Here is a 27,986-nt window from a genome sequence, read left to right as displayed (position 1 = left end):
GTACAGTTCTACAGATTGGTAGTAATGCTTTTGTTATCTTCACTCCTACATGAAACTGATGTTTCTCTCGTGATTTCACTCAATGATAAAAATGGGTTTTAAAGAGGAAAAAACACCCCAGTAAGGAGAAAAAAAGACAGAAGTGGTTTATGTGCTGGCAATGGAACCCAGCAGCCCTAGGGACTTTTTACTTGTTGGGTGTGGTCAGCAATGCTCTGTTAGTTTTTGTCTTTGTCTGAAAGAAAAAGCAAAGTGAGAAGAATCACCACTCCTCTAGAGTATCTATAGAAGGATGTATCTACCAGGTACATCAATGACTCTTGAAGGACACAACTCGAACCTTAGCTCATCATAGAGTCCATCTGTGGACAGGACTTTTGAACAGGAGTATTTTGGCATGTTGTACCTCCTGATCAACACACAGCTGGGTTGTTGGTTTGCTACAGGAAATTCTGCGAGTGCTATGTGGACTCTTGGAAGAACAAGATAACAGACCTAAGATATTTACTGATTCATAAACTAAAAAAAAGTTAATGTGCACTTGAAGACAAAGAAGTTACAACATGCAGAACATTTATGGGAACTCAGAAAAGGAAGCCAAAGCAGGTTAGTATAGATTATGTCGGATCGCTGCGGATCCTGTTTCTGGTGGTCATTGAGTTGTCTACTTCTGCCAGGTTGTTGACGGTTTTATTAAGATATGTTTGCCTCAAGACCAGAGATCAGGGGTGTACGTAGATGTAAGGGGGATTCCATTACAAATATCAATAAAAGACCTGCTGCGGTTCTTGGGATGGGCCAGCCAACTGCACTCCCAGTAGCCACATTGTATCTGCATAATTAGACAGGACCAGATATGCATAGAACGCCCACCTGTTGCAAGGGCACCATCGGCTGGATCATCTAATGGGCAGAGAAGAGCTCCGGGGCCAAATCTTTTTCAAATGCTTTATTAAATAAAATGTAAACACCAGTTTTGGTGTTTGATTTTTCACCGTAAGACAAATAGAAACCATCCAGATGACGATAACTTGGCATTCCCAGGAATCTGAGGGAGACCAGCGAGCAGTGGAGCACTCTTGAAGGACCCAATATTTTACAACGATGTCAGTGTAGTAATTGAACTCGGCCTTTACTGCTTGACTTTTTTCGGTACATCTTTTATCTCTATCTGACGGTCAGGGGCTCAGAGTCTAAGCTCTCTCACCTTAACTAATTTGGTTAAAGGGGTTTTCCAGGCAAAATACTATTGATGACCTATCCTTAGGATAGGTTATCCATAGTTGATCAGCCGGGAGCGGGCCCCTCGGAATCCCGGACAATCAACTGATCAAGCGCCACTACACACAGATGTCAAAACAGAAGCTGCTGCTATGACCCCCTGTATAGTGTCTGGCACTTGAAACTGCAGGCATCACTGTCATTGAGATCAGGATAGGTCATCAATAGTTGAGCGGCCAGGATCCGACCCTTCAGACCCTGAACGCTGTCAGCGTCACAATACAAGGGGTCAGAGCAGAAGCTACTGTTCCAACCCTTATGTAGTGGCCGACGCTTGTAACTGCAGGTGCCATGTCACTGAAATCAGATAGGTCATCAATAGTTGAGCGGGCCAGGATCCGACCCTCCAGACCCTGAACGCTGTCAGCGTTACAATACATGGGGTCAGAGCAGAAGCTACCGTTCCAACCCTTATGTAGTGGCCGGCGCTTGTAACGTCAGGTGCCATGTCATTGAAATCAGATAGGTCATCAATAGTTGAGCGGCTGGGGTTCGCTGTCACCACCGCAATACTTACACCTAATGCATTTCTGGTGGAGAATCTGACAAATATTTATTTCTGTGATAATACTATAAGTTGGAAGCTTTGTGAAAAACAGATAGAACTAGAAAAAACCTGGCAAGGGACATCTCGGTTGCCTATATTTACGTTTATGAGGAGGAAAATATTTTTGTAAAGGGAGGTGTCAATAAAGCTTAAAGGGGTTGTCCAACTCTTTTTTAGTCCCTCCTCCTCGCTACCCACAGCCAGTTCATACACCAGTAGCCCTCCAATGAACTTCCTCTTCTTTGTTCTGGCAGTGCAGCATTTGACCTGTGACATCACTACCAACTTCTAGTCCAGTATCATCTCGTATACACTAACATGGGCAGGGAGCTGAAACTCCTAGCCTTGTATATGAGACATTACTGATGATGTTCACAGAGGCATAGCTAAAGGCTCAGGGGCCAGGTGCAGAAGTTCAGCGCCCCCCCTCTCCCCACCTGTACCCATATCTAAACTGTGCTGCGTACAAATGCAAAATGAATTTACATGCATGATCTAGTTCCTTGGCATAAACTTTCCAAACATGACTCACTTCTTGAACTACGTGAAAATTTGTCTGTAGGCCCTTAGGCTGTATTTATGTTTTGTGTTGCAATTTTTGACTCACAATTAAAAAACACATAAAAAAATTGCATGCCATATTCAAAAACCACATACATTTTTTAAACAACACATGCTTTGTTTTTTCTTAAACAGACGATGCGTTTTTAAATTTTGTATAAAATGTGCGATCATATACAGGAAATACCCAGGTTATACCAGCATGGTCTATATTACTATACAAAGGAAGATGTATAACTTATACCAGCTGTACATATATAATGTAGATTGTGATATCTATCTATCTATCTATCTATCTATCTATATATATATATATATATATATATATATATATATATATATACACACACACAGGAGATATACTCAGGGTATGCAATATATACAGTATAATTTATACCAGCTGTACATCTCCCTGTATATAGGGATGTGGAGCATGCTGGTGTAACCTGGATATCTCTTATATATAATTAGATATATACAGTTTGTATAAGTTATACAGTATAATTTATACCAGCTATACATGTATAAGTATATACAGTGCATATCTCTCACTCATCTGCTATCAGCTATTGCCGGCTGGACCAATCAGACGTCCAACAGTGCACTGATAGACTGAAGTTGTGATGAATTACAACTGCAGTTTCTCAGTGGTAGGGGGGACTGCGCGCCGGGGGAGTCTGCAGTGTGGAATTGGCTGCTGGCTGTCCTGGGTAACGGCTCTCCCCTCCCTGAGCGTGACCCAGAGCCGGCCCGTGGCAGTGATACAGTATATACCGGGGGCCCGTGGTTCCCCATTTACTAAGGGGCCGGCTTGCAGTTGCAACCCCTAGAGGTATGTCAATGAATGTTCCATTGGGGGCACGCATCTAGCCAGACATTGGCTGCAGCAGTTACATGAGTATACGAACACGTAACAGAGACTGGTGGCGAGCGAGCAGAGAGAGATTACGGGATAAGTATTATGGAGTTTTTTGTTTTAAAATATTCCCTCCCACTGCCACCAATATTATTTAATCAGAAAACCTCTTTTCTTATTGTACATATAATGAAAAGTTCTGCATGTTTGTTGTATACTTTGTGTTTTAATTCCTTGCCATTGCCAATAAGCAACCATGGCACTCTGAAATGGCACACAAAAACTGAGACGAGTCTCCAGGGTTGCAGAGAGGCGAGTGGAAGAAAGCCCATTCCCAGGAAGACTTCACAGTGTAGAAACAGACCCTGCTCAACTTCAAATCTACACTTGCCTCCGCCAAACAGCACTATTTCACCCCTCTCATATCCTCCCTCTCCCACAACACCAGGCAACTATTTACCATGTTCAACTCTCTTCTCTGTCCCTCGATGCCACCCCCATATCTCTAATTTCCATTAAGGACTTTGCCACACACTTCAAAGACAAAATCAACAACATTAGAGTAGGCGTCAAACTGTAACGGTGTCACGGGTAATGGTGCAAGACAGGTTCAGGATGGCGCGGCGATGACAGGCTGAGGCAATATATATTTTTGATAAAAAAATATATTTTACTTAACAAACGGATTACTTAGTGCTTACTCTCCATAGGGGGCACAAATAGTTAAACGTTGCATAATTAACTGGACATCCTACTTCTAACATATCTCAGTATTCCACAGCATGAAAGTTAAATGCATCATAGGTGTAGGAGTACATCTCTTTTCTTCTCTCAGGGTGACAGGGTACTTTGATGACCATCATTTACTATCCACCATCCTTGTATTGCTCATCATCATTGTACTCCGTATTAACAAAGGTTTGCTGCATGTCAAACTGTGGACTCATTATGTTAGTCATTGCCCACTGTTTAAGCTTGTCTAGATAATTCTGATTCCTCTCTCTTCTCTAGTGTTAGCTATCCCTTCTAGCTTTGTGTTGTCAGCAAATTTGATCAGTTTCCCATCAATTCCCTCCTCTAGATCATTTACAAAAAATGCCGAGCAGCACTGGGCCTAGGACAGAGCCTTGTAGTACCCCCCTTGATACATTCTTCCACTTGCATGTGCAGCCATTTATGACCACTCTTTGAGTACGATCACTCAGCCAGTTGTGAATCCACCTAACAGTTGCCTTGTCAATCCCATATTTGGTCATTTTTTTTCAATAAGTATGGTATGAGATACTTTATCAAATGCTTTACTAAAGTCAAGATTTACTATATCTACTGCATTTTCCTGATTAACCCATGTCAGTGGTTCTGTCATATATAGCAGAAAAGGTGGCAGCATATAGTGATGCACAAAAAAAACTCCTTATCTAAAGGAACATGCTTTATTGTTTCATAGTTTAAAAATTAGGCGACGTTTCGACCTGTAAAGGTCTTTTTCAAGCCAAAAAACAGATGAAACAAGGTATGGAGTCCATGTTCCGCATGCCTAATTTTTAAACTATGAAACAATAAAGCATGTTCATTTAGACAAGGAGTTTTTTTTGTGCATCACTATATGCTGCCACCTTTTCTGCTATACGTGTTTCCCCAAGGGGCTTCTGTCCATAGCCCTGTTGGTGGCTCTGCATCTATCTAACTAAATTTTTTCGCTACAGAGAACTAAGATTCTCCTCTACTTAAAAATACTATTTTTCTCTAATTTGCCTCCCCCCTAGTATATCACTCTGGTGGGGTAGAGTGAGTGCCGTGGTCTTTTGCTTACTACAGTGGTTCTGTCATAGAAGGAAATTAGATTCTTCTGGCATGACTTGTTTGTTACAAAACCATGTTGGCTCTGGTTAATTACTCAATTCTTATCCAAGTACTTGTATACATGCTGTTTAATAATTTGTTCAAAGATCATTCCCAGTATAGAAGTCAGGTTCACAGGCCTGTAGTTCCTGGATCCACCGTATTCCATTTTTTGAAGATAGGGACGACATTTTAGCTTCTCCAATCTTCTGGAATTTCTCCTGTTCTCCAGGAATTTTTAAAGATTATGGTGAGTGGGTTCAGCAATTACCTGCTTACTGCTTCCTTTAGTATCCTAGGATGTAATTCATCTGGACCTAGGGACTTGAATTAATTTAAGTTAGTTAAGGGTTCTCGCTCCATGTGTCTGTTTATAGATAGCCTGCATTCTTTTATTAGCATAGGGAAGATCATCTGGTATTACATTTACTTTCTGAGAGAAAACAGATACAATCTGTTTCCATCCTGTAAAAATCCTATAGCATCTTTGACTTTTTTCTTGCCTCTTCCAGCTCAAAAATATCTTTTGGATATGATCTAACCTCAACCCTGAGTCAACAAAAATGCTAGTGCATGCCCTCATCATCTCCCATATAGACTACTGCAGTACTCTTCTCTGTAGCCTCCCTTCCAATGCCCTTGCACCCCTCCAATCCATCCTTAACTCTGCTGTCCGGATTATTCACCTCTGCCCCGGTTACTCTCCTGCCTCTCCCGTCCGCCAATCTCTTCACTGACTACCCATCATCCAAAAGATCTAATTCAGAATATTATCAATGAAATACAAGACCATCTGGAACCTGTCTCCTGCATAGATGTTTGACATAATATCGCTATATCTCCCCACACATATCCTCCAGTACTTGCAAGACCTCCTCCTCTACTGTCTTCTCACATCATCGTCTCCAGGCTTTCTCCCATGTGTCACCTATACCAGTTATAAGTTTACTTAGACCTAAGTTATAGGTATACTTATACCTAATCCAGCTATAGGTATACTTATACCTATTACTGGCTTAACTCCTTCATTAGGTTTCATGTCTTTAACCGGTGTCTTCTTGTCTTCAGTATGTAGAATATCTGATTACGACAGTGATCTGGATGACTATGAGAATGTGCCTGACAGCAGTAACGTACCACCTGTACCAGAACGATCAAAGGCAGCGAACATAGCCACAGCCAAAAGAGAAGACCTGCAGTTAAAATGTAAAATATTCACAATTTTGTGTATCATGTATAAAATGTTGGATGTTCAGTATTTTTGCTTCCACTGCATTGCCTATGATAGAGTTTTATAAAGTTATATCCCATTTTATTCAAGTATCACAATTTTTACTGGAAGGGAGGCCATCTGACAATGATCTCTAAGCTATGGTTTTCCAGTTACATGCCAGCCAGGCTGTAAGTTGTAGTTTTGCAACAATTGGAGAGTCACAGGTTGGAAACTACTGTTACATGACATGTTTAGTTTATCCTTCATATACTCCATTGCATGTGTTTTTTCTTTGCTGCAAAGGATGGGGTAGATTAATAGACCTGGATTTGCCCTAAAAAGGCGTCTTTGTGTTGCACAGTGTTAATATGACTTTGTATGAGAAAATACCTGTCTGTGTCCCATCTGGAACTCCCTTCTATGGGCCAGAGTACAGTAGCTCTAGTTCTGTTGGACTCAGGCCATCCATATATTACATGGTCACCTATGTCAATGGCTAGCATGCAATACTTCATTTCCCCTACAGTGGAAGTGAGCAGCTGGTGGCAAAATCAGCGATTTTGCGGTGTGTGAAAAGATAGGAGAGTGGCTTAAAAGCTTTGGATGGAGATGTCATGATTGTCATGATATGAAACATCTTCAGGAAGCCCATTCTGATTTTAGCCAATGGCCCCCTCTGCTATAAGTCCACCCCTGTTATTGTTACGTATATCTTTCAGATATGAGTAAACCTGCAACCTCTGTTGATAGAGCAGGAAACACAACTTGTGGTAAGAATACATATTTTTGTGCTGTTCCCAATGATTCACTAATATTGCATTTACTTAACTGAACATCATATGCAAATGTGATATACTGTGTTACGCCTAATGCGCGGTCATTTTAAAGGGGTTGTCCAGTTGTAAGCTATTGATGACCGATCGTCCGTATGGGTCACCAATATTAGATCGGTAGGAGTTCTTCGTCAGGGACTCCTCTACCAATTAGCGGTTATCTGGGCTAGTGCACTTGTGCACTGAGCTCATTTGTGCAAAAAGCAGACAGCTCCATTCCCACTGCAGTGGCCTGGCTTGGTATTACAACCCTAGTTCCCATATGACTGAATGTGATCTTTGTCTGTAATACCAAATCTGGCTACTGCAGTGGGAACCAAGCTGTTTGCTTCCTGCACAAAGCAGCCCAGTGCACTGACCTGGGTAACAGCTCATCAACAGGGGTGCCAGGTGATGGCCCCCTACTGATCTACTAGTGATAGATTTCCTGGGAAAAGCCCATTAATAGTTTATGAATGGACAACCACTTTAAGGTGTGGCAAACTGAGCAATTGCACAAGGCCACTGTATCATAGGGGGCTTTCAAGCACTGAACCGCCAGGAGCAACCTCTAATGTAAATGCAACCCTAAACTACAAGTGACTTTAGCATTAACCCCTTCAGAGCCGTTCACTACTTAGGCATTGTATGGCGGTAGTATTCAACTGAATGGCTTTTTACTTGAGCATTAAAGGACTGTATTGCAGAATATATAAATATCTTATCTGGACATTATATGGTAGTATCATTTGCATGCTGTATGAAGTTACTATTTAGGCACTGTATGGTCATACATACATACGAACACTGAGCATCATATGGAAGCATTATTTGGCTTTGTATGGAAATATTCAGGCATAAACATTCAGACAAAAAGTGCATATGTATCCGTATTTTATATAAGTCCACCATCTATGCTATACAGTATCAGGACCATGAACAGCTCTGCCATCCCAGCCACTGTCTATAGGCAAGATACAGAAAGCAGCTTTCTCCAGGATATTTAACATCATATAGTCCCTGTATGTTTTTCTGTTGTATATCAATATGAACTGTGGTTTATGCCATTCATAGGACATACTACAATCTTCTTCCTTTAGGTCTTGACCTTGAATCACCTGCGGTAAATGCAGCATTCAGAGACCAGATAGGTAAGGAACCACAGGAAGCTGTGTGTGATCTACTGAAAGAGGAAGTAGTCTACCGAAAAGTCCCAATTTAAATAGTGGTTAGTGGGTATGTAAATGCTTTGTGTGAAATATCAGAAGATCTGTGTTAATGCCTCCGATTAACATATATGAGAGAAGACAAATATCATCTCCACCCTGTGCTAGTCATTGCAATAATGACTTCACCCCATATCCGTCACTTCACTGGTTGCCCATCCAATATAAAGTATAATTTAAAGGGGTTATCTGGTACATAATATAATATCAACCTGCAATATTAAAATAACACATTACATACTAACCCTTCCGCGCTCCTGTGCAGCTGGCGTTCCACGAGCTCTCTAGTCACTACTGAACTTTTGCCAAAATTTTTGATTCAGGCTGTAAATATGTAGCTAAAAAACACACATTTTGCAACATTTATTATCACCCAGTATGAATTTTGAACATCGAATTGGATCATCCTCTTGGCTTCGCTATTCAGGCTGTGTGAAATGTGGACATAATAAATCTATTTGTTGCTCCGTTGTTGACACTACAAAAAAATTTGAGTCATGTGTCACGACAAAAACTTTCAGCATAGCTCAATATATAAACTGTAATACTACTTTTGTGGGTTATCTCATTACATGTCTATCCTGTGAAGTGCAATATGTTGGGTGTACTGTCTGTAGTTTAAACACTAGGATGAGAAGACTTATATCTATATAGTAACATAGTATGTTCGGCTGAAGGGAGACAATGTCCATCTAGTTCAGCCGGTTTCCACCCCCCTAAACCCCACTTGTTGATCCAGAGGAAGGCAAAAAAACACTAGGATGAGAAGACATATCTATATAGTAACATAGTATGTTCGGCTGAAGGGAGACAATGTCCATCTAGTTCAGCCGGTTTCCACCCCCCTAAACCCCACTTGTTGAACCAGAGGAAGGCAAAAAAAACCCCAATGAGGCAGAAGCCCATTTGGGGGAAAAAAGTCCTTCCCGACTCCATAATGGCAGTCAGAATAATCCCCGGATCGACGTTTTGATAGTTCCTACCTGACTCTAAGACCCGGATCAACAACCCCACTGGTTATTTAATGTCTATATGCTGTAATATCATATTAAACTCCTCAATCGATTTTGCCATCACCATGTCCTCAGACAGAGTATTCCACAGTCTCACTGCTCTTACAGTAAAGAACCCCCTCATGTGTTGGTGATGAAACCTTCTTTCCTCTAGACATTGAGGATGCCCTTTTGTTACCGTCGCAGTCCTGGGTATAAACAGATCATGGGAGAGATCCTTGTATTGTCCCTTAATGTATTTATACATGGTTATCTGGTCGCCCCTTAGCTGTCTTTTTTCCAGGGTGAATAATCCCAATCCTCTGATTTCTCATTGAAGCCCTTCTTTGAACCCCCTCAAGCACTGCAACATCTTTCCTGAGCACCGGTGTCCAGAACTGTACACAGTATTCCATGTGAGGCCTGACAAGTGCCTGATATAGTGGGAGGATAATGTTCTCGCCTTCCTGGCCTAGCACGTGGGCGTAACTGTATGCGATTCACTCGCCCCTATACCTCTTTTAATGCACCCCAAGATTTTATTTGCTTTTGCAGCAGCTGACTGGAATTGATTGATCCAGTTAAATCTACAATCCACTAGTACCCCCAGGTCTCTTTCCATATCACTTTTCCCTAGCAGTACCCCATTTAGTGTATATTGGTCACATCTGTTTCCCCTGCCCATATGCATAACCTTACATTTACAAATATTGAACTATATATCTGATATTGAACATGCTGGACAAAAAAATGTATTGGCTGTATTATCCCATTTTTTTGGTCCATAAGGCCTCTTTCACAGGGCCGACAGCGATATCGCCGCTACAAAATTGCAGCAATATCGCAGCTTTGTCACCTCAATTTTGTAGCAACAGTAATATGTTTTCCTGTGGAAAATCCCGCATCGTATTGCTGTTGCCTGTGATAAAAGCACGCAATTTTATCTCCAGAAGGTTAAGCCCTACCCCAAAACTAAGCCCTAGCTGCGCTCCATAAATAAAAAGGGAATACTTACCTTAAAGGCTCGGTCCAGGTCCTCCCGCTGCTCTCCGGAGCTCCGCCGGGTGCCCTGCAGTCCTTGTTCGTCCCCAGAAGATCACTTACTGGTTGCTTGATTCATAAATCCCGCCTCCAGGAAGTACGCGTTTTGATCTCTTGATCAAGATCTCATTGAGCTCGAAACGCATACTCCGTGAACACCCAGTAACCATGATGTACTGAGCACGTATATTTAATAAAGCAGGTAAGTTGTTTTTTCACTAAGTCCAGGCTCCCAAATCATTCTTTCGTTTGGTATAATTTAAAGTGGTAATCCAGGGACATAATGTAATATCAGCCTGCAATATTTAAATAACAGATTACATACTCAACCTTCCGCGCTCCCTTGCAGCTGGCGTCTCGCAGGCTCTCCGGTCACCGCTGAATTTATCATATGTAGAGTGCATGTAGTCCTTAGAAGCTGCATTATTGTGGTGCCATTCGCAGTAGAAAAGCACAATTATTTTGCTTTAAAATGTCAATCTAAAAATCCCGGATGTCATGAAAATGAATCCTAAATCAATGAGTCTGGATCACTGCAGTTGAAAATCTTACTGTCTTTTAGTGGAACAAACTTCTGAGAAGAAGCGCTTATGTGACTGGAAGAAGGTTTTGGCTTTTTGCTTGGCTTTCCTGTTTCTCTTCTGGATTCTTCAGGCCGGCGTTATTTTTATCTATTGTAAGTATTATTTCCAGGGTGGAAGATGTCCAAATCATCTCTGCTGCACCATATTCTGGTGGGCTTCAACACAGGTATCTCATCATATACCACTTAAAGGGGTTGTCTCACGCCGAAACGTTTTTTTTTTTTATTCAATAGGCCCCCCGTTCGGCGCGAGACAAACCCAAGGGATGGGTTAAAAAAAAAAAAGGTTTAGTACTTACCCGAATCCCCGCTCTGCGGCGACTTCTTACTCACCTTACCAAGATGGCCGCCGGGATCTTCACCCACGATGCACCGCGGGTCTTCTCCCATGGTGCACCGTGGGCTCTGTGCGGTCCATTGCCGATTCCAGCCTCCTGATTGGCTGGAATCGGCACACGTGACGGGGCGGAGCTACGAGGACCAGCTCTCCGGCACGAGCGGCCCCATTCAACACCGAGAAGACCGCACAGCGCAAGCGCGTCTAAAAAAGCTAGAAGCCGGCGGAATTAGACGCATCCATGGCGACGGGGACGCTAGCAACGGAGCAGGTAAGTGAATAACTTCTGTATGGCTCATAATTAATGCACGATGTACATTACAAAGTGCATTAATATGGCCATACAGAAGTACTTAACCCCACTTGATTTCATGAGACAACCCCTTTAATGATCCGTGCCACTTTGTGTGGTCTTTCCATCAAACCACTCCTTCTGGTGACATATAGATATTCTGGTATTTACCTAATGCCTTGAATATTTTTGTTTGACAAAAGGTCCCGCATGGCTGACATGTGCAATGAATTTGCACTTTTAAGGTTGAGCTAAACAAAGAACTTTTTTACTTGTGTGTACTTATGGTGCTTAGTAGAGTTGAACAAACATACTCTGCTGATCCTGATGCTCGTTCCAGTATTAGCATACTCGATGATGCTCGTTACTTGAACGAGCATCAAGCCGTGTTCGACCCCGCCCCAGTTTTTGGCTCCTCCCCGCAATGATGTGCCTGTTTTGGCCCCTCCCCGCCGCGACGCAGTGCGCGTCATTGGCAAATTTTTTGTCAGGCAGGCGATAGAGAGAGGGCGAGAGAGAGGGCGAGAGGGAGAGAGAGAGAGAGAGGGCGAGAGAGAGGGCGAGAGAGAGAGAGAGGGCGAGAGAGAGAGAGGGCGAGAGAGAGAGAGAGAGGGAGAGAGAGAGAGAGAGAGAGAGAGGAACCTAGAAAAAAAAAAAAGCTTAGCACTCGGCGTCCCACATACAAAAATGTTCGAGCCTCCCATTGTAGTCAATGGGGTTCGTTACCCGAGTAGAGCTCTCGAATTTAACGAAAAGCTAACTCAAATAACGCGGACCCGAGCATTTGGGTGCTCGCTCATCTCTAGTGCATAGCCTTCGATACAGAGTTACAATAGGTAGAACTGAAATAACTACTGGTAGTCAATCTTCTAGAATTTCTGGAAGCCTATGGGCAAATGCAAAATAAAGAAGCTCCACAGGTGCTTTGGTGCCCAAATGAACATTAGCACCAGGGAACAAAATTTTCCAAATGATAGTTTTGCCAACTTTCTACATAAATGACATAATAAATGTTTACATGATAATACTCTTGGTGGTCTAGAGTGTTTTAGTGGGTAACACAGTACTTAATGAATCTGATGATCCAAACTGATGAAGGGTTTAATATTGATTTACATTATCTATGGTGGTCTAAGGTGGTAATGATTATTATATTTAATATTCCTGGAGGACTAGGGTGATTTAGTGGTTAGAACTTAAAAAAAGGTTATCCAGCTTTGAACTGTTGATGATCTATCCTCAGGATAGGGTATTAGGCCTCATGTCCACGGGGAAAATCAGGCCCGCAGCGGATTCTTCATGGAGAATCCGTAGCGGGTCCCTCCTGCCCCGCAGACATGAGGCCTAAAAATCAGAATAAACTCACCTGCTCCGGACAATGCGGATCTTACTTTCTTCGCTGCCAGATCTTCTTTCTTCGGACCGGCGGATGTGCTCGGCGTGCCGCGTGCATGCGCCGGGCACATCTGCCGGGCCGAAGAAAGAAGATCCAGCCTCGAAGAAGGGAAGAACCGCATCGTCCGGAGCAGGTGAGTTTAATTCTGGTACAGGTCTCTCGCGGATCCGGACGGCTTCCATAGGCTTCAATAGAAGCCTGCGGGCGCCGTCCCCGCAGGAGACCCGCACTAAAATGGAGCATGTCCATTTTTTTCCCTCACGCGGATCCACGCCTGACGGGAAAAATGACATTCGCAGGTATTTAACTACCTGCAGGTGTCCAATGCATCCCTATGGGGCGCAGATCCGCGTGCGGGAAAAACGCTGCGGATTTTAAGCCAGTGGGCATGAGACCTTAATAGTAGATTGGTGGGAGTCCACTGCCCAGGACACCTGGCTATCAGCTGTTCGCACGCTCTGTGTGCTGATGTATGCAGTTGAAGTGTGCATTAAGCAGACAGCTCCATTCTCACTGCAGTGGCCTGGTTTGGTATTACGGGCAAGATTCCCATTCACTTTAATGGGAATTTTGCTTGTAGTACCAAGCAAGGCCGCTGCAGTAGGATGGCATCTGTCTGCTTCCTGCACACATCAGTTTCGTGCATGATCACACTGGCCTCAGGGAAGAATGGTGGATCCTCGCAAAACTACTATTGATGGCCTATCTTGAGAATTGGCCCTTAACAATTTAAAGCTGGACAATCTCTATAATCTTGTATAATAGAATTACAGTATATGCTTATTTTATTTTTTAGGGTAGTGAAGGGAATCTAAGACAGGACGGTGTGCATGTGAAGCTCTGATCACAAAGCTCCAAGTCCATTGCTTCCCTTCAGATTTTATACACCTCACCTAGAATATCTCATAGAGAAGAGTAGCGCTGTTTTGGAGGATAAAGCAGATCCTTTTATTCCAATCCAATCTCCCTGCACCCGCATCCCTACCCAGCTCTTATTTATTTTGAGTGGGAAAGTGAATTTCGATTGAACTGTCATGATCACTTCATTATCGTTTTTTTTAAAATTAAAAATGAGTTAATATGTATGAGTATGTGTATATATATACATATATATATGTGTGTATTTTATATATGTATATTGTTATTACACTATGCAGCAGAGAGTTGCATCATTGGAGATCTCTTTTGTACGTATATTACAGTATGCAGAGGAGTGATCCGACATCGGAGTTCTCTTCTGTATATGTATGTATATTACAGTATGCATAGGAGACCTGCGATATCGGATTTCTTCCCTGCATACTGTAATATACAGAAGAGAGCTGTGATGTCGGAGCTCTCTTCTGAATATGTATATTACATTATGTAGGAGAGAGGTCCTACATCGCAGCTCTCCTCTGCATACTGTAATATACACATACAGAAGAGAACTTTGACATTGCAGCTTTCTTCTGCATAGTGTTAGAAATGTGTCGGACTTCGTCCAACTTGGAAGCTATGCAGGAAAATCTCAATGTCGGTTGAGGTCTGACACTGGATTAGAAAGTGTTAAGATACTTACTGAACACTGTGTATGAGTTAATATATCACAAGTTATCATTCCAAATGGAGGAGTTGAAGGCAAGATGCAATCTTTATACATACAACAGTAATGTAGTGTATTTCTAATGGCAACTCTATGTTATAACAAATTCCAATTACATTTCAGACTTCAACATCTCCAATCAATTTACAGAGCTGAAGAAGAATGGTGACTAGCATGTCAACAAACTCTAAATTATATTTATGATCAATATTACATTGGCATAACCCATCTTTGCTTTCCACACAGCTTCCCAGATTAGAGTCTCAACCAACAAAGAAAGAGAAACTTGGAAGGAAAAACTGATAACAATAAACCAAACATTGGGTAAGTTGAACACTTCGTCACAAAGGGACTCCGCCACAACGGTAGAAGAGAAAACAAGGGACCTAATACTTACCAACAGGGAGGAAATGGTTGAGGAAGTAAGGGTGGCTGGGACCTTAGAAGGCAGTGATCTTGCTATCCTTGAATTTTGGATAACAAAGGGAGGAAGACCTGAGAAAACTCAGACCTCAAAGTTGGATTTCATAAAGGCAAATTTTAATGAACTCAGAAAGAGGGTAAGAAGAGTCCAATGGGTGGATGATCTTAAGGACAGAAATGTCCAAGAAGGTTGGGAAATATTGTGAAATTAGATTCTCAAAGCACAATCATTAACAATCCCTAAAAGAAGAAACAATAGGAAGCATTTAAAGAGACCAGGATGGATGGACACAAAACCTAACCCCTTAGTGACAGCCCAATGGTGTTTTTATGTCCTGCCGTTGCAGGACATGTATGGAGGGAGATAGCGGCGCTATCTCCCTCCATACCGTGCGGGTGTCAGCTGTTTATTACAGCTGACACCCGCAGGTCATAGCCGCGATTACAGCTGACACCCGCGGCCAATCGCGGCCATTAACCCTTTAAATGCCGCTGTCAATTCTGACAGCGGCATTTATGGTTCAAACGCATTTTATTTGATCGCACAATCAATCAATAAGAACAGCTACATACACAGTCACATCAAAAAAAGAAAAAAAGAAATCTTGTTCATATAACTTTCCCTATATGAGTATCGACTCTCCCTTATATAAAACTATATCCAACATCAACAAAATAGTCTGAGGAGGTCCTCGAAAGGAGAGCCTCCCTGTGCAGGTATAAACTATCAGGACATAGAGTAGCAAAAACAATCAAGTATTCAAGGTAAAGATAAATAAAAGTGAAAAGGAAAGAAAAAGAAGAGAAGAAGAAAAAAAGGAAAGGAAAGGCTCCTCTGTGTTCGGCAGGCCGGGCCGCCTGCCCTGACAGCGGCATTTAAATCCCCCTAACGATGTTTGGGGGTCTCGTACGCCCCCCCCCCCCCGCGGTGAGATCGGGGGAGCAGTGCAGATGTCATGGTGGCGTGGGGCCTTCTAAAAGGCCCCAGGGCTGCCTTGGGAGACTGCCTATCAAGCCATCCCCGTGGGGTGGCTTGATAGACTGCCTGTCAAATACCCTTTTGCCATATATGCCTGTCAGATATGGCAAATGTTTTTTTTTAAAAAACTTTTATTACTTTTTTTTAATAATTAGTAAAACTTTTTTGTTCTTATTTTTATACTTTCTTTTAGTCCTCCTAGAGGACCACAACCAGCGATGCTTTGATCGCTCCTGCAGTATGACGTAATGTTATAGCATTACAGTCTTCAGAAACTGTAGGACAAGTGTCAGAAAAACTAAAGCTAATAATGAATTGAGGCTTACCAGAGATACCAAAAGCAATAAAAAAGTTTAGTTTTTTTTTCAAAAGCAAAAGAAAAGTCAAAGATGCTATAGGATGTTTACAGGATGAAACTGGTGAATTGGTTAAAAATTATGTTGAGAAGGCCGAACTCTTAAAATCTTTTTCTCTCACAGAGTAAATGTAACATGAGATGAACTTCCCTGTGCTATTGGGGATATAAAAGAATGCAGGCTATTTATAAACAGAGAGCTGGTGAGGGAAGACTTAGCTAACTTAAATTAATTCAAGTCTCCATGTCGAGATGAATTACATCCTAGAATAAGGAAGCAGTAGATGTAATTGCTGAACCACTTGCCATAATCTTTGAAAATTCCTGGAGAACAGAAGTCCCAGAAGATTGGAAAAGGGCAAATATTGTCCCTATCCTCAGACAAGAGAAGAAGGTGGATCCAGGAAACTACAGGCCTGTGAGCCTGATTTCTATACCAGGAAACATTTTTGAACAAATTATTAAACAGCATATATACAAGTACTTGGATGAAAATGGAGTAATTAACCAGAGCCAATATGGGTTTGTAACAAACAAGTCATGCCAGACAAATCTAATTTTCTTCTATGACAGAATCACGGTCTGGGTTGATCAGGGAAATGCGGTAGATATAGTATATCTTGACTTTAGTAAAGCATTTGACAAAGCATCTCATACCATCCTTATTGAAAAAAATGACCACATACAAAATTGACGTTGCATTTTTGGATAGTGGGGCTGGAATCAATCTCATTTGTTATCAGTTTGCAATGCAGATGGGATTATCTTTGAAACCACTGGAGAATTCCATTCACGTATCTGCTATTGATTCTTCCCTTTTATCTCAAAGATATTGCATTTTGTGTTTCTGGTATATGTTTGAGAATCGGTATGTTTTATTCTGAGGAAATTACTTTGTTCTTTGTTATGTAGTTTCTTTCCACACAGGTGGCATTGGGATTACCATGGTTAAAGTTGTATAACCCTGTGATTGATTGGATGCAGGAGGATTTTATAAAGTGAGATCTAAGTTGTTGCCAAAAATGTATGTCTGTAAGCATAGTTATTGTTCAGACTGATTCACTTTCCGTTATCATAAAAGACTTTTCAGATGTATTTTCTAAGGAAGGAACAGATAAATTACCTCCTCATAGACCATACGAAGTGCTAAAAAAGAATGGTGTCTTGCATGTCAACAAACTCTAAATTATATTTATGATTAATCAAGGGTATAACCCGTCTCTGCTTCCCACACAGCTTCCCAGATTCCAGACTCAATGAAGAAAGAAAGAGAAACTTGGAGGGAAGAACTGATAAAAATAAACCAAACATTCGGTAAATTGAGCAGTTCATCACAAATTAGTTCATTCAAAGGGACTCTGCCACCACACAAAGTACTACTGCACCCACCAAATGGCGTCGGTCATAGACAATCAGGCCAGAAGACATCTAGTTTGCATATGAGGCACTTCATGTTGTGGCAAAGTGCTGTGGCCTCAACCAAGTGGCACCTAAATATGTATAATGTGTGCCTATGAGTTAGAGGCCCCATTTCATTGCACCTGTGACTATGATTTAGGAAGAGCATCTATTAAAGTGAACTTTTGTTCTCTTTGCTTGGAAATTGTAAGGAATTTGCTGTACATAGGATCAATGTGGCTGTGAACAATACTTATATAGAGCAAGAAACTCAACAGCACTGGAATCCTGGGTTCAAATCTGACCATGCATGGAGTTTATATGTTCTCCAATGTCTGCTGGGTCTCCTCTCCGTTCTCCGGTGTCCTTCCACACTCCAAAAACATACTGATAGGTTAATTGCGTTTCTATAAAATTTGCCCTATTATGTGTGAATCAGAGGAATTAGATTGTGAGCCCCATTTGACACAGGGACAGGTGCAAATAATGACAATTGCCACATGTCCTTATATGGTCATCTATAAAGTCTGTTTCCTGATTATGTTTGTATTTTTCAGTGAATGAAATGGCTGTCCTAAAGTCAGATATGCAGTATATTAAAAAAATCTTGGGTAAGTCCACAAAGAAAGCATCATGTGTTCCTTTTCCCTTATACCATTTATTTTTGCCTCCTGCTTGACATTTTTGCACTGCTTTGTTCTCAGCTAGGGGACTTGTTATTTGTATAGGGAGAAGGGACTTGTTATTTGTATAGTGCCAACTTATTCTGCAGCGCTTTCAGATAATGTATTTACCACCCAGCAATAATTTATTTATTACCCCCCAGCAAGTTGGGTACTCAATTTACCAACCTCAGAAGGATGGAAGGCTGAGTCAACCTTGAGCCGGCTACCTAAACAATGTGGGGATTGAACTTGCAACCTTCAGGTTGTGAGCGAGAGCTTAGGACTGTATACTGCTGCCTTAACACTCTCTGTGCCACACAAAGTTAAGGCCTCCTTCACACAAGGCATCCTTCAATCACATTGCGATTTTATACTCGGTAGCTCGCACCATGAAATCGCATGAATGAAGAATAGCCGCGATCAAGTTGTGGCTATTATTCGCAATTCTTTTCGTCCATTCACACGACCAGCTGCAGCGTATTGCGGGAATTTACGCCACAGCCCCGAAATCCCTCAGTCAGCAGAACTACTAATAATCACTTTTAAATGCCTCACTAGAGGCACCTGTCAGTGTTTAGCAACGCTAGCCACTGCTAAACCCCCTCTCTTTTCTGGCTCCAGTGTTGTTACGTCCAAAGATAGGGCAAGGCCTATATTTTTCTGCAGAATGTAATTTTGGTTGCTGAAATCGCACAAAAAATTATTTGTCTGATTGAATACATTAAAAACCAATGCTTCAGATAGTCGCAATTTTTTTTGCACGGCTAAATTAGCTGTAATATAATGCCTGTGTGAGTAAGGCCCAAGAGGTAAGTCGCAGGTAACTGCTTCTCCATTATGGAGCAAACTGAAATTACTTCTGCTTGAATGCTGAGTGGTGCAATAAAACTTGGAGGCAAATATCACTTGAACAATCAGGGCATCAATCAGGATTCCTGGTCACTGCCACCATAAGGCCGAAGCAAATTGCACTGCTGTCAAGGGTCACACATATAAGGGGCCCAAACGTAATTGTCGACTGCCAACTACCTGCTGCCTACGAGTCGCTGCATAGCAGCTACAGAGTTTCACTTACTAGATGAAAGGACCCTACTATGGGGCCTTGTGTGGCACAGTATGCAGTCCTAAGCTCTCGCTCACAACCTGAAGGTTGCAGGTTCAATCGTTGCGTGGTTTAGGTAGCCGGCTCAAGGTTAACTCAGCCGTCTATCCCTTTGAGGTCGGTAAAAAGAGTACTTAGCTTGCTGGGGGGTAATAAATTAATTATTGCTGGGGGTAATAAATAAATTATCTGAAAGCACTGTATCGCTATACAAATAACAAGTCCCTTTCCCCCTATTAAATACACAAGGATGGGCAAACCTGATTCCCAATATAGTGTCCTATATTTCACAGAAGTGTAACAGTTTCATGAATGTAAGAGGTAGCAATTAGTATTCAGTTCTCTTCTCCTCCATGGACTTACTATAAAGGGGCTCCTTCACACAAGCGTATGCGTTTTTACGGTCGCCCAGCCGCAGCGTGAATGAAGAAATGACGCAATCAAGTCCCGAACACAATTAGCGTTTGTTCGTCCATTTACACAGGCGAGTGCAGCCTGAAAAGCCATTGACGGGGATGCCATCAGCAGGATTTTCTACCGCAGCTGTCATGTGTGACAGCTGCAGTTGAGAGTTGAAGAATTCCTCTGCTGCATCTGCCACAGATGTGGCAGATGTAGCAGCAGGGAATTCTTTTTACTAGCGGGGATGAAGAAAACATCTGCCGCATACGGCAGATGTGTTCTTCATGCCCACGGGGGTCACGGCAGCGGCGGAGAGGTACGTTGTTTTTCGTTTTTTTTGCACTAAAATGTTTCTTTTTCAGGGAAGGGCTTATATGTAAAGCCCTTCCCTAAAAAAGAATGCAGGGGAACGGCAGAGCATTGTTTTCAATGAAGCTGCCGGCAGCAGCCGCGGCTCCATTGAAAACAATGCGTGCATTCCCTATGTTGCACGCGTGTCCTATCTTTGCAGGCACGCACCTGTAAAGTACGGACATGTGAACACACCATAGGGAATGCACTGTTGTAAAGATAAGCGTGTTTTTGTGCGTGCGTATGTACGCACAAAAACACGCTCGTGTGAACCCACCCTAAGATTGAGAGGCTACGTGAAGCTCATATAATCCCCCTTTATTACAAGTCATCAGTTGGTCAGTGTGCTTGAAAATTACTATTCAACAACCTTCGTCAGGTTGAAATCAAATGTATCTAACAGAGTATACAATGATTACTTGATGGATATAATAGGGAGTTCAGTGTTCCTTATCTTATGCCCTTATGGGGCCCAGATATTTCTGATGGTGGCCTTGGTCTAGGTATTAGTGCCTCAGGTGACCAGACCCAGTGATGCCACTGCTCTCTCATCTATAATACAGTGCCAAGGGGACATATTGGTTGACCTATATAAACCTCTCCTACCGCTCCATCAGTGTGTTTTCTATCTTGACACCTAATTTACTGGGATTTCATCTTCTTAGGATCCAGAGGTTTCTGTATGTTCTGTCCGGCTGAGTGGACCCGCCTCGATACAAGTTGCTATTTTTTCTCCGCATCTCCTCAGACTTGGGAGAATGCGCAACAACAATGCCGCGATATGAATTCCTACCTCCTCTTCCTGAATAACGCGGGGGAACTGGTAATTTATGAACACTCATCAGGATAAATGTAAACTAAAGTGAATGTCTAGTTTAGAAAACCCTCTTCAAATACCATGTTAGGGAATTGTGAGTTAAAGGGTTTTTTGTGTGCAATTTCTATTAATGACCTGTCCTCAATAAGAGCTGCACCTGCAGATACCAGTGCCGGCCACTACACAGTGGTCAGAGCTATCTGCTTCGACTCTTTACATTGTGTTGTGGTGCAAACAGCCGGTATCCAAACAGCTGATTGGCGAGGGTCTCAAGCAGCGGACTCCAGCCGATCAACTAGATAGGTCATCCATAGTATTTGCTTGGAACATCTCTTTTAATAGAGATAAGGGTGGGATGCCATTATAGAATCCCATTTATTAGCCATTGGCTTCACAGAGCATTCATCCAATTGGAGGAGCCAGCATGTCCAATCATTACATAGACCGCCAATTGATTTAAATAAGAATTGTGCATTGCTCCATTTCTCCTGTGGAGGCGCTTCAGGGAAGTTGGATGCTAGAAGAATGTTATTTTTTGGTTGCCATTGTCTTTACTGCTACAAGTAAGGCTGCCTGTCCACGGCCGTGACAGAATTTCGCTAGTGATATTCCGCCGTGGGGGAGGAATGGGGAGCACTAACAGTTCTCCACAAAGAGCCTATCTAATAGATAGGCTCACTGCGGAGAATCGCGGCAAATCGCTATGATTCTCCGCTCGTGGATGTCGGGCTGCACTTTCCATAGTTAGCCTATGGGAAGCGTTCACTGCATTACCTGCAGCTGGATTATCGCTGCGGATAACCTAGTGACATATCGCCCGTGGACAAGCAGTCTAAGGCTTTGTTCACATCTTTTTCTGCTTATGTTCAGTCTAGACACCAGGGAGATCTCGCAAAGAACACACTGAATGCAAACGCCTAACTTGAATGTCACTGTCCGCTACATCACCCATAATAATTTTTTTTTAGTGATGGCTCGCTGTAGAGGACAGCACAGTAGATATGCAGTGAAAGACTCATCAATAGAACATATTATAGAATTTTCCTATTTCTAAGTCCTATTCATCTTCCCCCAGGATACACTCCGCCCATTAATTGGAAGTAAAAGATTCTGGATTGGGCTCAAGATGGATGGCAGACATAATTGGCGTTGGGTGGATGGAAGGAGCCGAATGTACACGTGAGTGATGAATGTACATATATGTACATATCTGGAAAGCTTTCAGAACTCCCAACTGATTAAGGGCTTATGTCCATGGGCATCTGCGTAAAACACATACACAGCCTATACACTCTGCTGGCAGGGAGCCGGTGGAGACCACATATGGGCTGAGTATGCACTGCGCATGTCCGGGAATCTGCCGTCACGGGCATGCGCAGTGTGATTTTTATTTATTTTTTGTTCAGAGTGGGAATGTGTATCGAAATGCTGCCCCTTTCGCAATGCCTGCGTTGGGCAGTGTATCATATTGAGCCCATAGAATGGCTGTGTATCATACGCAGAGAAGTAGAGCATGCTGCGATTTATTTGTTTTGTGTATGGATAAGTCGTGTCCACACGCTGGTGTGCATGGAAGATTGAAAGTCCATTGCCTTTCATTGCCTCCATTCACTGCGTAACACGCACGCTTGCAGTGCATGCGTAATATGAGGTGAAAAAATGTTCGTGGGCATTAGCCCTTAACCCCTTAATAACATGGCCTGTTTTGGCGTTGAGGACCAAGCGATTTTTGGTATTTTTCCATCTCCATTTTTCAAAAGCCATAACTTTTTTATTTTTCCGTGGACACGGCCATATAAGGGCTTGTTTTTTGCGTGGCGAGCTGTAGTTTTTATCGGTGCCACTTTTGGGTACATAGACAATATCGTAAAACTTTTATTATTTATTTATGATAACAGGGAGGGAAAACGCATCAATTCTGACAGATTTTTTTTTTTTTCTCCAGCGTTAATCATGCAGCATACATGACACACTAAATTTACGGTTACAACGATACCAAAATTGTTATATTTCTTTTAGGTTTTTACACTTTTTTGCAATAAAAAGCCTTTTTTTTGGAAATCTTTTTTTTTTCTCTATAGCTGCATTCAAAGTCCTGTAACTTTTTTATTTTTCTATGTACGGAGCTCTATAAGGGCTTATTTTTTGTGAGACGAGCTGTAGTTTTTATTGGTGCCATTTTGGGGAATGTACGGCTTTTTTGATCACTTTTATTGCATTTTTTGCATTAATTAGCATTTTGCCTCTGTTTTTTAGCTTTTTTTTTACGATTTTTGTTGTACAAAATAAAAAGTGTGTTCAACTTTTTGTACACGTCGTTACGGACGCGTCAATACCCAATATGTGGGGTTTTAATTTTTTTTTACCTTTTTTTATGCTAATATTAGAAAAAGCATAAAAAAGGGTGTTTTTTACATTTTTTTTTTACATTTTTCTTTTCCTTTTTTTTCACTATTTGAGTCCCTCTGAGGGACTTGCAGCACTGTGCCTATGATCGCTGTCATAAGGCATGGCAGAGCTACTGCTCTGCCATGCCTTATCGCTTATACAGCGATCATAGGCATAGGCAATACAGGACGCCAGTGTCTGGCGTCCTGTTGCCATGGTGACAGGCCGGGCTCTCGCGATGACATCGCGATCCCTCTGTGAACTCTTTCCCTGCCGCGATCTACTTAGATCGCGCCAGGGAAGGGGTTAACAGCGGGGGGCGCATCTCCCCTCCCCCCCCCCCCCCCGCTGCTGCAGCGGGACGCCGGCTGTGACTGACAGCCGGCTCCCACTGCGGGATAGCGCGAGGTCAGTCATGACCTCGCGCTATCCCGATGACGTACCGGTACGTCATTTTGTGCGAAGTACCAGGCTCCCATGACGTACCGGTACGTCATGGAGCGGGAAGGGGTTAAATGAGTTGTACCAAAATTACAAGTTATGCCCTGTTCTCTGGATAGAGAATAACTTGCTGATCTGTGAGGGTTACCTCTGAGACCCCACTAATCTCAAGAACGGGTCCTGTTTCCCCTCCGCCTGTCACCGTGGGGTCACTTGTTGCCCGCAGTGATGTCAGAGTTAATAAAGTGCTGGTTGAGCATGCACAGTCAGTGCTCCATTCATTTCAATGGGGCTGATGGAATTACCCCAGCAATTGCTGCTCGCTGTCTCCGCAGTTCCAATGGCAGCGTTCTTGTGCAACCAGCACTCCATTCAGTCTTTTCCTCACAGCAGAGGGTACAGTAACCCAACAGGATCGGGTACATGGGACTCCCTTACTCGAGACTGGCAGGGTGTCAGCAGTGAGACCCCCACCGATCAGCAAGTTAATCCCTATCCTGTGTATAGGGGATAACTTGTAATCTTGGTACAGTCCCTATAATCTAAAGAGCAAGCTAAATAACAGCATTAGATTTGCATTATTGCCCTACCACTGAGCTTCTACGACTGTCACATACCCATAGGAGGTGCCCGAGTTGTCTGCATACAGTAGGTCATCACTTGGTTCATATAAGTATTGTTTTTAAATATGGTTGGAGTGGCTGCTGGTTATCCAGACTTAACCCTTTCCAATCCACTGTCTGACGTCTTAAGACATGATTTCAGGCTGTACAGCTCTGTTGTTGGAAGACGTCCGTCGGGGCTCTCTTACTGTATATTGCCAGCCTCTCTGCTGTAGGAGCCTATCCAACGTGTCACCTCATGCAGTACTGGCTTTAGCCAGCAGATAGCGCCGTTGTACAACGACAGAAAAAGAGTAAGCCCCCTAGGAAAACCAGGATACAAATTGGATTTGAAAGGGTTAAAGGCTATAGACACTTTGGGGCTTTGGCTAAAACTTAATTTTTGTATTTTGGTTTTATTACAAATTTTCACCAGTTGTTTTTTTGCAGCTTCTCTGCATCACAGTGTATAGCAAGCGGCAGAATGCCGTTCACTAGCAAATCCTTCAGACTGGTTGTCTGATGCAGAAGTCTCCATGATTTCCTGAACAATTTTCTAAACCGATTTATGAGCCAAATTAGAGTTGAACTTTGACTTCATAATAAGGGTACACGCACACGAACATTTTTTCCGTCTGATTTTTGGAAATAAAAATCGGTCCGAAAATTGGACGAAAAAAGGATCTGTTCATTTGGATGGGTGTATGCAAATGAGCTTTATTTTACTAGGAATGATAGGGCAAGTAAAGAAAATGCAGCATGCCCTATTATGGGATTTTAGAATAAGAATAGCATATGTCAATGTGCTGCGATCAGCACATTGGACAGCACACAGACGGGGTGTCCGTATGCTGTCAGATGCGAGTTGTGCCTGAGAATCTTGCTCCCCCCTCACTCTGCATCCCCTCTGCTCACAAGGAGTCAGCACTGGCAGGAGTTGAAGTTGCAGTCACACATTACACTGCTGCAGCTGGAGGTCGCTCTGCTAAAAAATATATACTGTTTTTTAGACTTAATCAGCTGGGTGGGAACCCTAGGATAGTGTGAGGCCAGAGGGGACTGAAGCTCCAGAGACATTAAGGCTGGGTTCCCACGTGACAGAAATCCCTTGGAAATTTAGCGAAATGTCCGCAGTGGGACAGCACGAAAATTCCACCAGATTTCTGCAGAGGAAAGGCTGCTTTAAAACCTGCACGGATTTAAAGTGGCTTGTCCGCCTGTATTCCACTGCGAAAATCTCTCCCCGTAGAGAGAAGAGGGTCCTCAGCGGAAACGGTAATACAATTGACATGTCGTGGATTTGAATTACGCGCCACATGTCAGTTTCCGCTCGGCTTGTCTGCAGCGGACTGTCCGCAGCATGTGGATAAGATTTTTGCAAATCTTGTCCACTTTGCCGCTTAGTCTCAGGATTAGAGTTTATTCACAGGAGCTTATATCGGCCGCCGTTTTCACGGACGCACGATATACGCTACCATCTGAGCTGCCTATTTCCGTCCCTCCCCCTCGCCGGCTCTTTGCCTCTCTCCTCCCCTCCGGCTGTTTGCAATAGGAGGGGGCGGGACGGGGGTATAAAAAGACCTACTGCCGACACCAACCAAAATCATTGTCCTGTAATCCCAAACCAACTTAAATTATATCAAAACGTCTAAATTAAATTAGAAACCAATTCCCATCTTTTATTTTGCTTAAAAATACAAATTTAAAAAATTAATTACTATAAGGCTGCATTCACACGAACGTATATCGGCTCGGTTTTCACGCCCTGGAGGAGGCAGGACAGGGGCGGGGCTAAGCGGTACAAATTAGCCCCGCCCCTGTCCCACCTCTCCCCATTGCAAATAGTGCAGAGGGGTGGAGAGGAGGCAGAGAGGAGGCGGGAGCTCAGTTCCTGCTCCTGGCTCTTCCATCCCCCCCCCCTGCAGAGAAAGACAACGTATATCGGCTCGGCGTGAAAACCGAGCCGATATACGTTCGTGTGAATGCAGCCTAAATCATTTTTTTTTTGTAGTCTAAGAAAAGTAAAAAATGGAAAGTCAGTGAAAAAGATATTAAAAAATGGCCCTATACGTCACGGGGAAAATGCAGCAAAAATAATTTTAGTAGCTGGAGAAAAAGAAATAGGGCAGTAAAACCACCACATGCGTAAAATCCCCCCCAAAAAGTGTATTTTTTTCAAGGTTTCTTCATTCCTTTTGCACGACCCTTGTAACTGCTGTTATGTCTTGGACATACCTAATGATATATTTCACTAATCCTAGTTTTTATCTTTTCGTTACAGTAACTGGAATAAAGGAGAACCAAATAATGCTGGTGAAGGGGGTGAGCACTGCACGGAGATGATTGCAGGACGCTGGAATGACTTGGATTGCAGCAGAGTAATAGATTACATCTGCAGAAAATCAACCACCTGCTGAGCCTGTGACTCTCATAAATGCACATTACCTTCCTAAACGCACATCTAGCAATGTGTAAGCTTCTAGTATATGGAAAGCAGAGATGTGCATAGAAGACAAAGGACCCCAGAGACCCAAATGGGCCCTCATTTTGGTTCTAGGTTTGCCAAACTGGATACATAGCAGCTGCATAGCCTGCTCTGTGGCACTTATATCCTTGTTGGAAAGTATGACGTTACTGCATCATCTGGAATAGAAACCACTTACCATAGAGACAGTGCATATGACTGCTATGGGGCATGTGGTGGGAGAAAGCCTGGCATTAATCTGCTTCCCAAGACAGTGACATTGCAACGACCTCTAGCTGCCACTAGGGGAAGCTCCTTTTTTTAATCAAACAAAGCTCTTAATTGTCTCTCTCTCCTCAGTCTTCTGCTTCTGGTATTACAGAAAAAAAAAATATATATATATAATTTTAAAAAAAATACATATTTTTATACTCAAAGCAATCGTGCTACCACAGAATTTATATGTATTCCTGCTGATTAATTATTTTTGCCATATAAACCCATTAGGAAAGACGGCATAAACAGGTGGCAACAACACATATTTAATATCTGAATAAAAATGCATAACATCTGTATATACTAAAAACACATAAAAATGTAAGGTTCTTAGCACATATTTTGATTTAAGGATGTGGACCCATCCAGGTGGCCATGCTTACAGACGGGTCCTAAGGCCTCTTTCACACGAGCGCTGTCCCCGCGCTGGATAGGAGTACACAGAAAGCGTTTCTATAGGAAACAATTACAATGTGATTTTTTTTTTAAATTAGAAAGTCCTATTGACTTTCACTAAAAAAATAGTGTGGTACGAACATAAAGCCCTCTGATGTAAAGGATGGCACCTCCTGCTATCATTAGTGTCGCCTGCTTTGCTTGTCCATCAATGTTTCGCTTCTACTGGCCAAACATTTGCAGTGAAGACAGTGATTTCAAGTCAGCCAACACAGCGCAGTGTGTACCGCTCGGTGTCGTAGCTATATCCCTCCTCTGATTCTATTCAAGTTCATTGAAAGCCAAGCATGCGAAATGGAGTAT

At 42.6% G+C, this 27,986-nt stretch overlaps 1 protein-coding gene across 2 annotated transcripts; it reads left to right on the top strand.

Annotated features, from left to right (window-relative positions):
• Positions 1 to 251: 251 nt before the first annotated feature.
• Positions 252 to 27,617, top strand: LOC136610828 (CD209 antigen-like protein B). 2 transcript variants are annotated; one of them, XM_066590023.1, is made up of 12 exons: positions 252 to 606; positions 6,156 to 6,293; positions 7,020 to 7,070; positions 8,213 to 8,263; positions 10,934 to 11,047; positions 14,688 to 14,729; positions 14,811 to 14,888; positions 17,558 to 17,635; positions 18,277 to 18,330; positions 20,905 to 21,062; positions 22,132 to 22,235; positions 26,769 to 27,617. In XM_066590023.1, exons 1-12 carry the CDS (start codon positions 564 to 566, stop codon positions 26,902 to 26,904), a joined length of 1,047 nt encoding a protein of 348 aa, XP_066446120.1. In that variant the 5' UTR covers positions 252 to 563; the 3' UTR covers positions 26,905 to 27,617. The 2 variants fall into 2 exon arrangements, with proteins under 2 accessions (XP_066446120.1, XP_066446121.1); XM_066590024.1 differs by lacking the exon at positions 7,020 to 7,070.
• The last annotated feature ends 369 nt before the right edge of the window (positions 27,618 to 27,986 follow it).

This window comes from Eleutherodactylus coqui, chromosome 2 (assembly GCF_035609145.1).
Source record: "Eleutherodactylus coqui strain aEleCoq1 chromosome 2, aEleCoq1.hap1, whole genome shotgun sequence".
Taxonomy (NCBI): Eukaryota; Metazoa; Chordata; class Amphibia; order Anura; family Eleutherodactylidae; genus Eleutherodactylus; species Eleutherodactylus coqui.
This window is presented reverse-complemented; position numbering and strand designations above follow the sequence as displayed.